The 15,681-nt window shown below is 34.2% G+C and overlaps 1 protein-coding gene across 2 annotated transcripts; it reads right to left on the reverse strand.

Annotated features, from left to right (window-relative positions):
* Positions 1 to 8,478: 8,478 nt before the first annotated feature.
* On the reverse strand, positions 8,479 to 13,733 carry LOC132617233 (cytochrome c oxidase subunit 6a, mitochondrial-like). 2 transcript variants are annotated; one of them, XM_060332192.1, is made up of 4 exons: positions 13,458 to 13,702; positions 11,929 to 12,035; positions 11,446 to 11,488; positions 8,479 to 8,722 (listed from the first exon to the last, which is right to left on the reverse strand). In XM_060332192.1, the coding sequence occupies exons 1-4, from the start codon at positions 13,582 to 13,584 to the stop codon at positions 8,688 to 8,690; spliced, it is 312 nt and encodes a 103-aa protein (XP_060188175.1). In that variant the 5' UTR covers positions 13,585 to 13,702; the 3' UTR covers positions 8,479 to 8,687. The 2 variants fall into 2 exon arrangements, with proteins under 2 accessions (XP_060188175.1, XP_060188176.1); XM_060332193.1 differs by lacking the exon at positions 11,446 to 11,488 and having other exon boundaries at positions 13,458 to 13,733.
* Between the last annotated feature and the right edge of the window lie 1,948 nt (positions 13,734 to 15,681).

Consider the following 15,681-nt stretch of genomic DNA (forward strand, 5'->3'; position numbering starts at 1 on the left):
ACATGTTTAACATATCATAGTTCGTGTTCATTTCTATCCCCAGCCTTGTACTGAGTTGTCATTTATGCTGATATACGTGAAATATACGAGGTATATATGTTCTGTATGCACTCTGGTGTATACAGGAAAGTTTGACATAGATATGACACTGATTGGGCCTGCTCCTTTATTTGGTTTCATTTGGTGATTCTGGGCTGTGGCTATCTTGAGATGTAAAAGATATACAATGAACTTATATGGTGTATACACTTAAAAGCATATAGGAAAGCATATATATTGTGTATATCAGTGAATCTAGGTGGAAACTTTAAACTTAACTATGTTTAGAATAATATTGTTGGGCCTGCTCTTTCCCCTTTACTACTTTGTCACTAAAAATGGGTATGTCCTCTACCTTAACCGATTCGCATTGTTGTTGAAATTGCGTCTTGCTCCATGTGTTATTCTTTGCTTTACTTGGGCCTGTCTACGTTCTTTCTATTTATTTGGGCCTATGTTTCTTTTGTTTATTTACCCAATCATGTTAAACATGTTTATCCTACATACTTGTATACGTGAGTTATATGTATTTTTCTACTTATGTCCTGATTAGTTTAATGATTAAGTATAGATACCCTCTCGCCGCGTTTTCCCTTTTCCCCCCTTCTTTGTTTGCATGGAAATTCGACACAGGCCATTTGGTTCACATTCTTCCGATAAATCTGTTGAGCCAAAGGCCCAACCCCTTTTTCTCTTGATCGAGTCCGAATTAAAGAAAGATGATTGAAGGCCCAACCATGGGTGAAAATGACAAATGGTAGGCTTAGGTAGGCCCAACTCTTCCTCATTTTTGTTTATATTTGTCATGTATACTATTGGTATAACTGTTGCATATATAAATAACACTTGAATGCATATTTACAATATATATAAGCGGCCTGGGGGGACGAACATGGCTCCCCAAGCTTGTACCAACAGCTTCATGAATTGTACCCGCATTAAATTCTTGTACCATGAGCTATATAATTTTTACACGTTATCCAATTATTTTTATAACCCATGTAGACATGAGTCATAATACTTAATATTTATTCCCTTCTCATGTATAGACATATGCACTTTAAATTTAATTCTCCGACACATTTATTTCCTTTGTGCACTTTTACTTGTTCACTTTTGACTTTTTGTGTTCTAGCTTAATATTTATTCTCTTTTCATGTATAGACATATGCAGTTCAATTTTAATTCTCCTACACAAATTTATTTCCTCCGTACACTTTAATTTGTTTCGGCTTGGGGGGGACGAACACGGCTCCCCAAGCTTGTACCAACAGCTTCACGAATTGTACCTGCATTAATTCTTGTACCATGAGCTATATAATTTGTACACTTTATCCAATTATTTTTATATCCCATATAGACATGTGTCATAGTACTTAATATTTATTCCCTTCTCATGTATAGACGTATGCACTTTAAATTTAATTCTCCGACACATTTATTTTCTCTGTGCACTTTTACTTGTTCACTTTTAACTTTTCGTGTTTAGCTTAATAATTATTTTCTTCTCATGTATAGACATATGCAGTTCAATTTTAATTCTCCTACACAAATTTATTTCCTTCATGCACTTTAATTTATTCACTTTTGACTTTTCACATTTTTTGAGAATTAATAAATCCCACGTGGATATATGTCATAGTACTGAAAATTTATTGTCTTCCCATGTATACACGTGTGCACTTCTATTTTAATTCTCTGACACATATTTATTTCCTCCGTGCACTTTTACTTGTTCATTTTAACTTTTCACGCTATTTAAGAATTAATAAATGAAGTACTCCTTCTGTCCCATATTACTTGGCCACATTACTATACTTGACTTTTCATGTTCTTTAAGAATTAATAAAAATGAAGTACTACCTTCGTCCATATTAACGTAGACATGTGTCATAGTACTTAATATTTAATTCCCTTCTCATGTATAGACGTATGCACTTCAAATTTAATTCTACGATACATTTATTTCCTCCGTGCACTTTTACTTGTTCACTTTTGATTTTTCGTGTTCTAGCTGAATATTTATTCTCTTCTCATGTATAGACATATGCAGTTCAATTTTAATTCTCCTACACAAATTTATTTCCTCCGTGCACTTTAATTTGTTCAATTTTTACTTTTCACAGTCTTTGAGAATTAATAAATCCCACACGGATATATGTCATAGTACTGAATATTTATTCTCTTCTCATGTATACACGTGTGCACTTCTATTTTAATTCTCCGACACATATTTATTTCCTCCGTGCACTTTTACTTGTTCACTTTTGACTTTTCATGTTATTTAAGAATTAATAAATGAAGTACTCCTTCCGTCCCATATTACTTGGTCATATTACTATACTTGACTTTTCACGTTCTTTAAGAATAAATAAAAATGAAGTACTCCATTCGTCCATATTACTTGGCCACATTACTAAAAATATATGTCTATTTTTCTATTCGATATTTATCTTCTTTTCAATTTCTATTATCCTCATTTTCCTTCTTTGTCAATAATTTAAACATGAAGAGAGGACGAACAATAGCAATGCAAATTTGTACCAAAAGTTATCTTAATGCTCCTACACATAACTTGTTCACTTTTGACTTTCACGTTCTTTGAAAATTAATAAATAAAGTATATATTTTATCATAATATCCATATTTATTGGTATATAGTCTCAATAGCCTTAGAAAATGATTTTAAAATGAATAATTAATGTGAAGGGTAAAATAAGAAGAAGAATTTTTTTTCCTTGATATGTTAACGTCGATAAGTAAAAGTAAAGGGAGGGAGTGACATTTATCCCCGTTTTCCTTCATTGTCAATACTTTACTTATTTACTTTCATTTGCAGTCTTTGATTATTGTTTCTTTACATTTATAAAATGTATTGCTTTATATTTTCATTTCAGAATTAAAATTTGGTGATTAATGATATAACATATATCTTTCTAATTTTGATTTCTTTGTAACAATTAATAGAAAAAATTATAATATATTTTTTAACTAATTTAATAAAAATATTTTAATCTAATATATACAACAAAATGGTTCTTATGTTTGGATCTGAACAGTTACTTAATTGAAATGGATATCAACCTGTCGGTATACATATAAAATATTAAAAAATTTAAAAGAAAATTTTTAGAACCAACATATTAATTTTCCCTTATATTCTTACTAATTTTCTTTTACATCAATGAACAACTTTCATTGTCATGATAATGATAAAAAAATCCTACTCTTTCCATCTCAAAGACTTTTAATTACAACTAAAGTGATGGTACATAAAATACATGTTGTATATATAATAACAATTAGAATATTTTTAAAAGTTATTTTCAAAATACAAACCTTAAAGACTGGCTAATTAAAGTAAATAGACATGCTCGGCCCGTGCATTGCACGGGCATGTATTGCTAGTTGAAACCCAAATGCGTTAGAAACTTAGGAAACTCGTGTAGTTGCTAAACAATTTCTCAAAAAAGCATCATCTCTATATTCTTCAACTTTATGAATGAATTAAATAATTTCGATTTATTGATTGTTTGATTGTTTATAAATCCGATTCAAATATATATATCTGCTATTATCAGTCTTTATGACCGGTAATAGATATTTATTAAGTTTAATAGTGCACCCATGACCGTTAAATCCTGAGTTCGTCTCGGAGACTAATACAGTTAAATTGAAAGATACGCTTATAACCAAGTAAAATAATTGGAACACTTTTTGGAAACGAATGCATGCAAAATGAGAAAATGACTCTGCAATTAAAAGAATAATTGCATCACAAGTCAAGAGCTATCTCCATAGTATAAAAGTGTATAATAATATATAAGATGTGTTTGAAAAAAAAAAATTAAGAAGTGTAGAAGCTCTTATGGTTGGCCCTATGCCGCGGCAATTTCAACCTCAACCACCGGCGACGGCGACAACGGTTCTTTTATTAGCTGAAGATGAAGCTCTCAAGAGAAACACCTATTGATACCCGACCCGCCAACCAGAAAACCTAGATCCCCCATCAACTATGGTTGGCCCTATGCCGACGCAATTGCAGCAACTCTCGAACAAAAGGACGCTAGCAACTGAGAAAAATACACAGATTTGCAGCAGCTCTCGCACAAAAGAAGGTGTGGGTGATGAATGTTATTCGTGTACATGCACCAATACCCTTCCGATAGTCTTTGAACGAAGACTTGTTGGGGTGTACCGTAATTGCAACCTTAGCCATCGGCTATAGCGAAGGAAACGCCAATTGCGTCTATTTTTCGCTTCTCCTCTCACATGCAAAAACAGGGACTAGAGCGGGTAAAAAAAATTATGGGCTAAAACGTGTAATTATTTAGCCCTAATTGTCATGAAGTGTGAAAATCCCTTTTGGATATATATATATATATATATATATATGATAATATTGTGCAATTATTTTTCTCCACACTGTATTCTGTATTGAAAACAATAATAAATTGGATCTTCCTCAACTACCCAACCCCAAAAATCCAGAAAATCATGTCATGGGACTTCTCAGTTAGGAGCGGCGCTAGAAAGCAACTTATATTAGGATTGTCCTAAACACTTTTTTATGAAATTCAGTAAATATGTACAAATTTAAAGGCATAATACATGAACAGACCCTTCAAACTTGGTCTCACCTGGCAAGCATGCCCTCAAACTTTAGGTGTGCACAAGTAGGCGCCTCAACTTGTATAAAGTTGAACACGTAAACACAAATACTGACATGACACATAAATTTTGGATGTGTCTAGATGATCATTTTCTAAGTTGGAGCGTTCAACTGACAAAATGGAGACAAGTTGAGGTGCTTACTTGTGTACACCCAAAGTTGGAGCGCATACTTGTCATCTGAGGCCAAGTTTAAGCACTTGTTATGTATTATAGAATCCAATCATTAGCACTTGAAGTTTTAATTATAGAATTCAACATTTATAAAGTTCAAATCCTGAATTAGCCTTTCTCCTAGCTTTAATATTATTCGGATTGTCCACTGGGGAGTCAAAATGCAATTTCTTTTGTCCAACTTAATTAAGCATATTATACAAGTACTAAATCGGCCAACAGATCCTAAAAGTTATAGGACTAAAATCACATCCATAGAAAAGAAAAATCTTAAGTCTCTTCTTGATTCCTGAGAGATCATGATCAACATTCCGTGTAGCAACAGCTTGCATCTTCAAGAACCACGATACATTGACTGAAATATTTACACAATCATAATCAGTAAAATCTAATTTTAGCTGCAAAACATTAAAAAAAAAAAAAAAAAAAAAAAAAAAAACACACATATTCACACATCATGCACAAAAAAACATGCATACATACGAAATGTATATACACGTATATAGTTAAACATGCATATACACATGAATGAGAATAAAAAATAATGTTGAATTAAAATGGAGATATAAAAGTAACAAGAAGGAAACTAACTAGTGGCTGCCACAAGAAGAACAAAAAAGACGAAATAAAGCTTAAGCAATGCCATGGAAGTGATAATACTTCAAACTTTATGAAAACGTTTCTGTGAGCGTCTCATCACTTTGCAATTGTCTTAATTTATAGATGCCTCCTTATAATGAACTAGCACTCCAGATTAATGGTCGAAAGGTATTTCTCTTTTTGTTTATTTATTCCTTAGCTTGTATTATCGATTGAGGCATCGTGATGAGGAAGTTATGAATAAATTATGCATTTATTTTCTGGATTAAAAATAGAGTCGACCTAACTTTTCTGGATTAAAAATAGAGTTGACCTAACTTCAAATTCATTTTCTCGGAAGATGCTTGTGAGACTCGGCTAAACTGCTACATAGATTTAAACACAGTCAAATTATTAAAATGTGAATTCTTTTATTTAATTGACGTTGCACATGGATTAAGAAAAGAGTTCAAAATTATTAGGTGGCAACAAGTTTTGATGACTTCAACTGACAATGAAAACATGTGATATCAGACATAGTCTTTTGGGTCTTCTTAGACTAAAAAAGCATAGAGAAAACACATCTTGTGATTATCACTGAACATTATGTGCAATTATTTCCGTGACTGCTCTCTATCGAGTCACATACGATTTTGTATAGCAACACTAGAGAGAAAATTTACCTTCACCAATTGTACAAAGATACTAAATTCTTATTGCTTTGGCTCAAATTATATTGTAAAAGAACTTTCCTTAACTCAGTTTGGTATTGTAAAGTATTACGTATATGCACGGGAAGATGCAGCGTGTTAGCAACAAGATCAACCTATCTCAACATTTTTCATGCAGATTATACATTTCTATATGAAAATTATACTAAATTGTAACAAATATTGAATTCCGTATCCATAATGCCAAAAGTTAAATAGGTTCGATGATAAAATTTTAAAGGTCGAAATTATTAAGTTTCAATTCTGATTTCGCCTTGACATATCGTTGAAAAATAACACAAAGTAAACATTAATTTACAGCAAGACATAAACCTCAAAATCCACACAATACCTAAATACAAGTTGAATTGTGGCATAATTAATATCATTTGTGCAACATCATGTGTACACTCCTTTTCTATCGTTGAAAAATAACACAAGTAAACATTAATTTACAGCAAAACATAAACCTCAAAATCCACACAATACCTAAATACAAGTTGAATTGTGACATAATTAATATCATTTTGTGCAACATCACGTGTACACTCCTTTTCTTTCCTCTAAACCTACTGGACAACAAGATTCAATGAACTTTCAGTGTCATCACATGTAGTATTGCAAGAAGTCGCGAAGACATTGGAAATTTGTACCCGCACACAAGTGTTGCGGGCAAGATCAAGAACTCAGTAAACAAAAAGGGAGCCAAAGAAACAAAGGAGAAAAGGTGAAGCATGGTCTACAGATATGTGTATTCATAGGTGCTTGTATCTGAAGGTTGCTTTACCAAGTCTAAATGTATCATATCAAGAAAGTCTCTAATGTAGAAAACACAAACATCTCAGAAAAAATACAAATTCGGATCGATACTTTGAAATTAGGAAGGAAAGAAGGTAAACATATTGATGATGGAGCCAAGGAGAGTGAAGGTAATAATTTGAAAGAAGAGAAGGAAGAGAGCAGAGAAAGTGTTAGTGAAGAGATGGTTGAAAATGGAAGTGAACAGAAGGACGTTAAGATGGAGGAAGGTAATAGAAGGGATGTAAAACGAAGGGACAAGAGCGAAGAAGAGAAATAATGAGGAAAAAGTCATCAAAAAGAACGACGAGAACCAAAATAAAACTGAAGAATCAGGATCATCAAACGATAAGATTCAAGACAAAAATACAGGACTAATGAGGCTTCAATGGCAGAAAAAGGCAAGGAAGAGAGTCCCTTAGTTAAAGAAACCGTGGATTCTGAAAACATGACCGAAACTGAGAAAGGCAATACAGTAATCATAAATACTGAGGGTAAATACAAGGGTTCTGATGAGTTGCAGAAGAAGAAGAATAACAAGGCAGATACTGAAAATCCAAACCGGTCTGGCACAGATGATGAAGAAAATGGGACAGTTGAACAAAATAATCCTACTGTTGGAGAAGTAAGTACTGAAAGCAAACCTAATGATAACTCCAGTTCTGCAGCAGGAAGCAATGAAGTCAATAACCAGCAACAAGAAAATGATAGCTCTGTTATGAAACAACAATATAGAAGAGCAATAACAATGAAAATAAACACACAATTTTACGTGGGACATCCTCAAGGGGAAGAAAACCCACGGCCAGTCACCAACTCTTTTTTTCTCAATGAAAGATGATTACAAAATCCACTGATTAAGCCAAGTTTATATCGGTTGTCAAAACACCAACTCTTGTTTCTTCCATCGCAGGGGGCTTCCGCCTCCTGCGACCCCCACATTCAGGCCCACAAACCTAACAAGTTCTTCACCTGAAACCATATAAAATGAGAACACTAGTGATAACTTAAATCCGGTATGAAGTTTCCTGCTGCAGGAAACCTCGTTGAATTGGTAGCTAGAGAAATGGGAAACATAGTTTCCATGCATACACAGTGATACGCTGAAGTATCAATCCAAGGTCAATGATGTCAGTTGTTTTTGTGTTCATTAAACGGAAAAATAAAGCTATAAATCTAACAGTATATTTACTTAAAGGAACTGCTATATCCCCAGATGTTCTCCGCTGGAGTCATATTGGTTGAGTGCTATCTGAATTCCAATCAAAAGATGGAATTTTAAACTCTAATTTCTCCATTATACTCAGGTAATAGTCAAGAAGGTGATGGGTCATGTTGCAAGGCAACTTAAGAGTATGAATAGGTAACACGTAAAATCCAATTGGATTATATTCTAGATATATTCCAACTCAACCAAATTTCTCCACTGAATTCATTTCAAATGTAGTGGGTAATCCAAGGGCAATCATATGAATATATAGAAAAGAACAGCTGGAAAGAGACAAGCTAAACAATTTCTTCATTTTTTATTTTATGCAGAGCACACTGCAAGAAACACAATAGACAGCACAATATGACACCACCAAAGCGTACATCAGAGCTATGGTTAAGTATCAACATAAGTCATCTGAAGCAAATTCAAAACATATTTCACACTACTTCAATGATACAGTAGGTTTAACTGTTTAAAGCCTTCACGGATAGATAATACAGGTTTTAGTGATGCTTCTTCTCGAAAAGGCCATCCGGACCTGAATTCAAAGAAGGAAAAAGAATTTTTAGTATTAAACAGTTTTATACAATACAAAAATCTAAATTCAACTACAAACTAATTCACACATGGAACTTTCAGCTACAGAAATAAGTATACCCCCAAAAACATACAGAGACTCACTGATACTGGAATGAACACTCAATTAACCCTATAAAACTAGGGAAGAGTGTCAACTCATACTTGAACACTCACCATTAACATTATGCTGTTAATATTAGGTCGAACTAGTATAAACTATAATGGATATGATAATTGTTTGTATTATGATATCGTATGATCTACTTTATATTGTGTTCTCTCGCCAAAGCATACCAAACACCGAGCCATACTAAGCAAATAGATGCGATGTATTGCACACTCGCAATTAACATAATGTGGACGGCATTGGTTAACTAAATATCTAATAATACCTCAAGCAATTCCATCAAATACGAACCATTAAGTAGTTGAAACAACCAATAGATAGGTAAACCAGGATAAACACACCTACTCCAAAACATGTACAGATTAGGTTTTAACTAAAGGTGAATAATTTATTGACATATGCAACCTACAAACATTCCCTTTTTCTTGGTAAAAGTACTCCCTCTTGATCTCTGTATGTCAATTACGTGTTGACATCTTAACTAAGCAAAATCAATGGATTAAAGTTATCACAATTAATATATAAGGACATCTTAGAAAGGATAATAGACCATGCAACCATCCATTACCAGGATTCCTTTTCGAGGGCTATTAGTCATGATGACTCATTCACATGATACGACTTAGAAGACCAAATGAAATTTTTTTTGAGCATAGAAAAAACATTCAAAACCAGGCTTCCCGTTAACAGGAAACAAGGAAAAAACAGGAAGATTACTTGTTCCTAACCAAGTACTTCCTTTTGATCTCTGTATGTCAATTACGTGTTGACATCTTACCTAAGCAAAATCAATAGATTAAAGTTATCACAATTAATATATAAGGACATCTTAGAAAGGATAATGCTTGGAGGCTAGAGGTGTACCTGTGTCTTACATTAGGGCGATCAAGGACATGTATGATTGGGCCAAGACCAGGGTAAAGACTATGGGAGGAGACTCGAAGCACTTTCCAGTGGTGATGAGGTTGCACCAGGGATCAACTCTTAGCCCATTTTTATTTTCCTTGGTGATGGATGGATTGATGCAGCAAATTCAAGGTGAGGTGCCATGGTGTATGTTATTTGCGGATGACATAGTCCTGATTGACGAGTCTCGCAGTGGAGTTAACACTAAGCTGGAGGTTTGGAGATAAACTCTGGAGTCTAAAGGGTTCAAGTTGAGTAGGACCAAGACAGAGTACTTGGAGTGCAAGTTCAGTGATATAGTGCATGAGGCGGACGTTGAAGTGAAGCTTGGCACCCAGGTCATACAGAAGAAAGATAGTTTCAAGCATCTTGGGTATATTATACAAGGAAATGGAGACATTGATAATGATGTCACACACCGTATTGGTGCAGGGTGGATGAAATGGAGGCTTGCCTCCGGAGTGTTGTGTGACAAGAAGGTGCCACCAAAACTTAAAGGCAAGTTCTACAAAGTGGTGGTTAGACCAACTATGTTGTATGGGGCGGAGTGTTGGCCAGTCAAAAAATCTCATGTTCACAAGATGAAAGTGGCGGAAATGAGAATACTGCGATGGATGTGTGGGCACACTAGGAGCGATAGGATTAGGAATGAAGTCATCCGAGACAAGATTGGAGTAGCCTCAGTGGAAGACAAGATGCGGGAAGCGAGGCTGAGATGGTTTGGGCATGTGATGCGGAGAGATGCAAATGCCCCAATGCGGAGGTGCGAGGGCTGGCTAGCGACGGTTTCAGAAGAGGTAGAGATAGGCCGAAGAAATATTGGGGAGAGGTGATTAGACAGGACATGGCGCATTTCCTGCTTATCAAGGACATGACCTTAGATAGGAGGGTATGGAGAACTCATATTAAGGTAGAAGGCTAGTAGGTAGTCGCGTTTATCCTTTCTTACGAGTAGTTTTATTGCTCTATAGTTTCTTGTCTCTTGATTTCTGCGAGTATCTGTTGGTTTATAATGGCTTATTTACTTTCATTGTTTTCATTTTCATAATTGCTTTGATTTGTTTGCCCGTATCTAACCTTTCATATGCCTTTTCTTGAGCCGAGGGTCTTCCGGAAATAGCCTTCCTACCTAAGGTAGGGGTAAGGTCTGCGTACACTCTACCCTCCCCAGACCCCCACGTTGTGGGATTCACTGGGTATGTTTTGTTGTTGTTGTTGTTGTTGTTGTATCTTAGAAAGGATAATAGACCATGCAACCATCCATTACCCGGATTCCTTTTCGAGGGCTATTAGTCATGATGACTCATTCACATGATACGACTTAGAAGACCAAATGAAATTTTTTTTGAGCATAGAAAAAACATTCAAAACCAGGCTTCCCGTTAACAGGAAACAAGGAATAAACAGGATGATTACTTGTTCCCAGTTCCTGATTTAGACAATCCACGACATGCTACAACATTTTTGAAGCCTCAATCAGATAAAATAAGAGTGCTTAAGTTAGATAACAGACTATTATTCAGAATACCAATGTGCTGATAGTTCATTGCAATTTGCAACCATCAAGGATGAGATACTTAAATATGAGATACAGTAAACTTGAAATCATTGACAAGTGAAATAAGAGAGAACTTAGGTATCAGAATTACCCCATGGAAACTCCTTGTTACGAATGTGCAGATACGGATAAGGCTGCAAAGAGAGTTAGAAATGATAGCAAGAATTGTAAGATACCGTTACGTAGCGTGAAGAAACATCATACAAAGAACTTCACAGTAATAAACAAAACATATAGGAAATAGAGGAACATAGAGTACACATGTATATACTCTGTCTCAGTTGTAAATTCCCCTCTATTATACAAACTTCCAACCCCCAAAGAAAAATAATCCCCTTATAATATCCGCTCAATCAACAGATGAGCACAAGTCAGACCATTGGATATTGTAAGGACCAAACTACCATTATTCTATCTTTTTTGGGCTAATGGAAATCCCTCAGAATGTGAATTTCTGATTTCATATTAAGTTCTGAAAACAAAATGGGAAGACAGGAAACACCATATTGATGAAAAAAGAAACACAGAATCTTGACATATAAAAGGTACAAGAAATGCATATAAAAAAGCTTACAGGAGGCTCTTCATAGTGAGGATGACCCTTAGCGAGATTAAAGATTGTAAGAATCGCGCACGTAACTATTCCAATATAAGTAATTTTCTCCCACTTAGCTGCTTCACCTGACCACAGCCCATTCAATATTAACACTTCAACCACATTGGAATCATTTATAAACAGCTGAATCACACAACCAATAAGAGGAAAAAAAAAAAAGAAGAGGAAAATTACAGATAGAATTCTTTGTTTTGTAATGGATAGTGAATATCAAACTATTATCCCCTGAAGAAACTAATACGTAATCGAGAGATTCCATTGTAAAACAAAGCTTTTTTAACATATACCTCAAGGCAACTAGCATACTCAAACGCATATGGAATGGAAAAAGGAAAATCAGATATTGCACACATACATATATATTCCTATGTACATATATGTATGTACCTATTATCTATGTATGTACGAATAGGGAGGCAGATCCAAGATTTAAATTCGAATTTGATTGATTCAACCTTTAGATTCTTGCTTCTGAACCCATTAAACTTTCAAAATAATGGGTTCAAATTTTAGTGGATTTTCACATATATATTTATACTCTGTATTGAAGATACTTGGTTTAGTTGAACATGTTGATTGTAAACTCCATCTAGTGTTGTATGTATATGTACGCGTGGATATACATGCATATAGAGAATTCAGAAAGTTCTCCTTTTTCTAAGTACGACGGTCAAACAGTGGCGGATCCAAGATTATAAAAATGGAGTGTTTGGGATTTGAACTTGAAAGCTAAAGGTAAATTTTGAATCCTCTTAACCACCGAGTCAATCTCTAGTCTTGTGTTCAGGGTATTCAAAATCTATATATATAGATAAAAAATAAAAGAATTACCTTATATACATAGTGTTATTTTTTGCCGACCCTGGTTCAAACTAACTAAAGTTTGATACGAATTCGGACATAGAATCTTCAATTATTTTTTTTGAAATAAAATTTGCATATTTAAAAACTACTTAAAGTTACTATAAGTCAAAATAGTTAACAATTCAAAATAATTTCAAAATATTTGAGAAAATAATAGTCAAAGAAACTAAGCTTATGTGATATAGTTTGATTCGACACGGAGTTTAACAAAGAAAGAAAGACTTTTGAAACTTGTGATCTAAAATAAGCTAAAAGGGAAAGTTTCAACTTAAATTATTTCTAAATATAAAAATGCATAATTCTTTTTAAGACGGACTAAAATGTAAAGTGTATCACATGAATTGGGATAAATAGACTAACTTTTTTTCTGTCCAAACAGTAACTAAGACAGAAAGTATTAAAAATGAGGGAGTATAATAACATTTCACTATAGAGAGATATCTACATAACAATAATATTATAAACCTCTATTATTATAAGGAGGTGTGACTATATATTTATTCAGCTCATTTCATGGTAAATAATTTGACTTCAAGCAAAATACCATCGGATAGAGTACCCAAAACTATTAAAAGATGAAACTCAAAAAAGAAAATTCCCTTTAAGTAAGATGATGAACTTACGGGCCTCATCATGGTGGGACGTGGAAGAAGCGAAAGTCCTCTTTAATGCCGGCGCTGGAGTCCCGCCAGAAGCACCGCCGCGGAGGGCTGAGCGAATAATATTAGATTTGATCAAAGCAGAAGCCATGCACTGTGAAGTCAGTTGGTTCTAGACTCTTCCCGCTACTATTAAAAGAAATGATTATACTAACTCCGATTCAGTGTTTCAGTTTAATTGAACCTAATTGATTGGGCATGATATTTAAGAAAAAATGAAGACTTTTAAAATTTGTGATTCAAAATAAGTCTTGAATATGTTCTAAATTAAAAAAGAGATCATTTATTTTAATATAAATTAAAAAAAATAATTTCACATAAATTGAAACAAAGAGAGTATAATAGACGAGAAAAATGACAAGGATTATCTAGAATGTTTGAGATACCTTTAAACCAAAAAAGTTCTGATTTGTTGAAAATAAGTCTTGTTTTTCTATGTACGTAATAAAGTATTTTAACATAACAAATTCTTCCCGCTGCTTTCCGCGGCCCACTATAGAAAATGACTATATGGGAGAAAGTGACAAACATAATCTTATTGGGTAGGTTCAAAGTGGTGTCTGACTCGCTCTCTCTTAATTGATGAGGCAATGTTTTGATTTGGAGAGTTTTAAATTTTTCAGTTTGATCATGTATAGAATTTTAAATTTTTTAATTTGAGTGTTAAAAGTTTTGCCTTATTTGTAAATGTTTAGATACATATGTTGAAGTTAAACATAAAATATGTCAAGCGAAATTCAAGTTATAACTAAAAATATTAAAGGACAAAATTAAAGGCCGCAAATTTGAGGGTCAAAAATTAAAGACCACCCCGAAATAGGACATTTGTGCAAATGACCTAAAATTTCCTGCTAGAAGTTGGGTCATTTGCACTTTTGTCCCTATTTTGTGCTGGTCTTTAATTTTTTTCCTTCAACTGGGCTGATCTTTAATTTTGTCCTTCAGAATCAAACTTATGGCTAGAGGGGAATAAATTGTGTATCATAATATCCACAAGTTATAACAGCACCCTCAAGAACTTATGACCCGTTAGGCATAAGTTCGATTAACCAATCCATTTAAAGGACAAAAATTAAAGACCAGTCTATTTGGAGGACAAACCGCGCAATTATGTCCCGCCTGGAAATTAGCTCTTGGCCCAAAGAAGAAGTCTAGACAAACATATCTATTTGGATCTTCTAAACGCTTTAGATCTTAACAGTTTTAGTTAGGGATTCGGCTACAAAAAATTTTGCCCCACCTAATTGTAACATATTGTAAACATCATTGATGTATATTCAATATATAACAAGTATATAATCAATGTACCCACTGATACAATGATTATTCTGGCTCAAATTTATAAAATAAAGATTATATTGTAAATATTAATTGTTTGATGGATGACCATCAAGTAAATTGGGAAGTAAGGTGTAACACCTCGTACCTCCTAACTAAGTTACGTTCATGATTCGAGACTTAAAAACCAAGGCAGGAAGTGTTTGGATTAAAATTCTCCTTAGATGGTAAAAATACGCCTTACGTCAAATTATACGGCCGCACTTCTTGGACGTACCTCACATGGGAGAAAACAGAACCACCTGAATTTGGCATTCCAGGTACAACCTGAATGTATGGGCCGTACTTCTTGGCCGTACAATTTATACGGGATGTACTTTAAAGTACAAGCCGTACTTTTCATCACGTACCTCACACACTAAAATTATGGTTTCTGGAATTTGGCACATGAGGTACGTCCTGATTTTACGGGACGTATAATATTGTACGGGCGTACATTGTGGCCGTACTATCCCCGCTTCAGCAAATAGTATAAATTTGGGGACTTCAATTTTTAATCCCACTTTTCATATTCTCAAGCCCTAGCACGGAGCTCTTCTCCTCCTACCATCAAGATACACTAGAGTAAGCCTACACTACAAAAAAAAACAGTATTTAGTGACGGACGTATTCCGTCGCTAATCAGCATATATCTGTTGCTAAACATGTGTTGCGACGGATTAGCAACGGAATGTCGTCTGTTACGATTTTGCGCGTTGCTAACCTATTAGCGACGGAAAAATGAAATTTGTAGCAAACTTAGCGACAGAGTAGCGACGTATGAGATCCGTTCCACATTATAGCAACAGAATATTTTGTTGCTATTGTTATGAATTATGTGACTAATTTCATATTTCATTTCGTCATTTTA

This window comes from Lycium barbarum, chromosome 11, assembly GCF_019175385.1.
Source record: "Lycium barbarum isolate Lr01 chromosome 11, ASM1917538v2, whole genome shotgun sequence".
In the NCBI taxonomy this organism is placed as follows: domain Eukaryota; kingdom Viridiplantae; phylum Streptophyta; class Magnoliopsida; order Solanales; family Solanaceae; genus Lycium; species Lycium barbarum.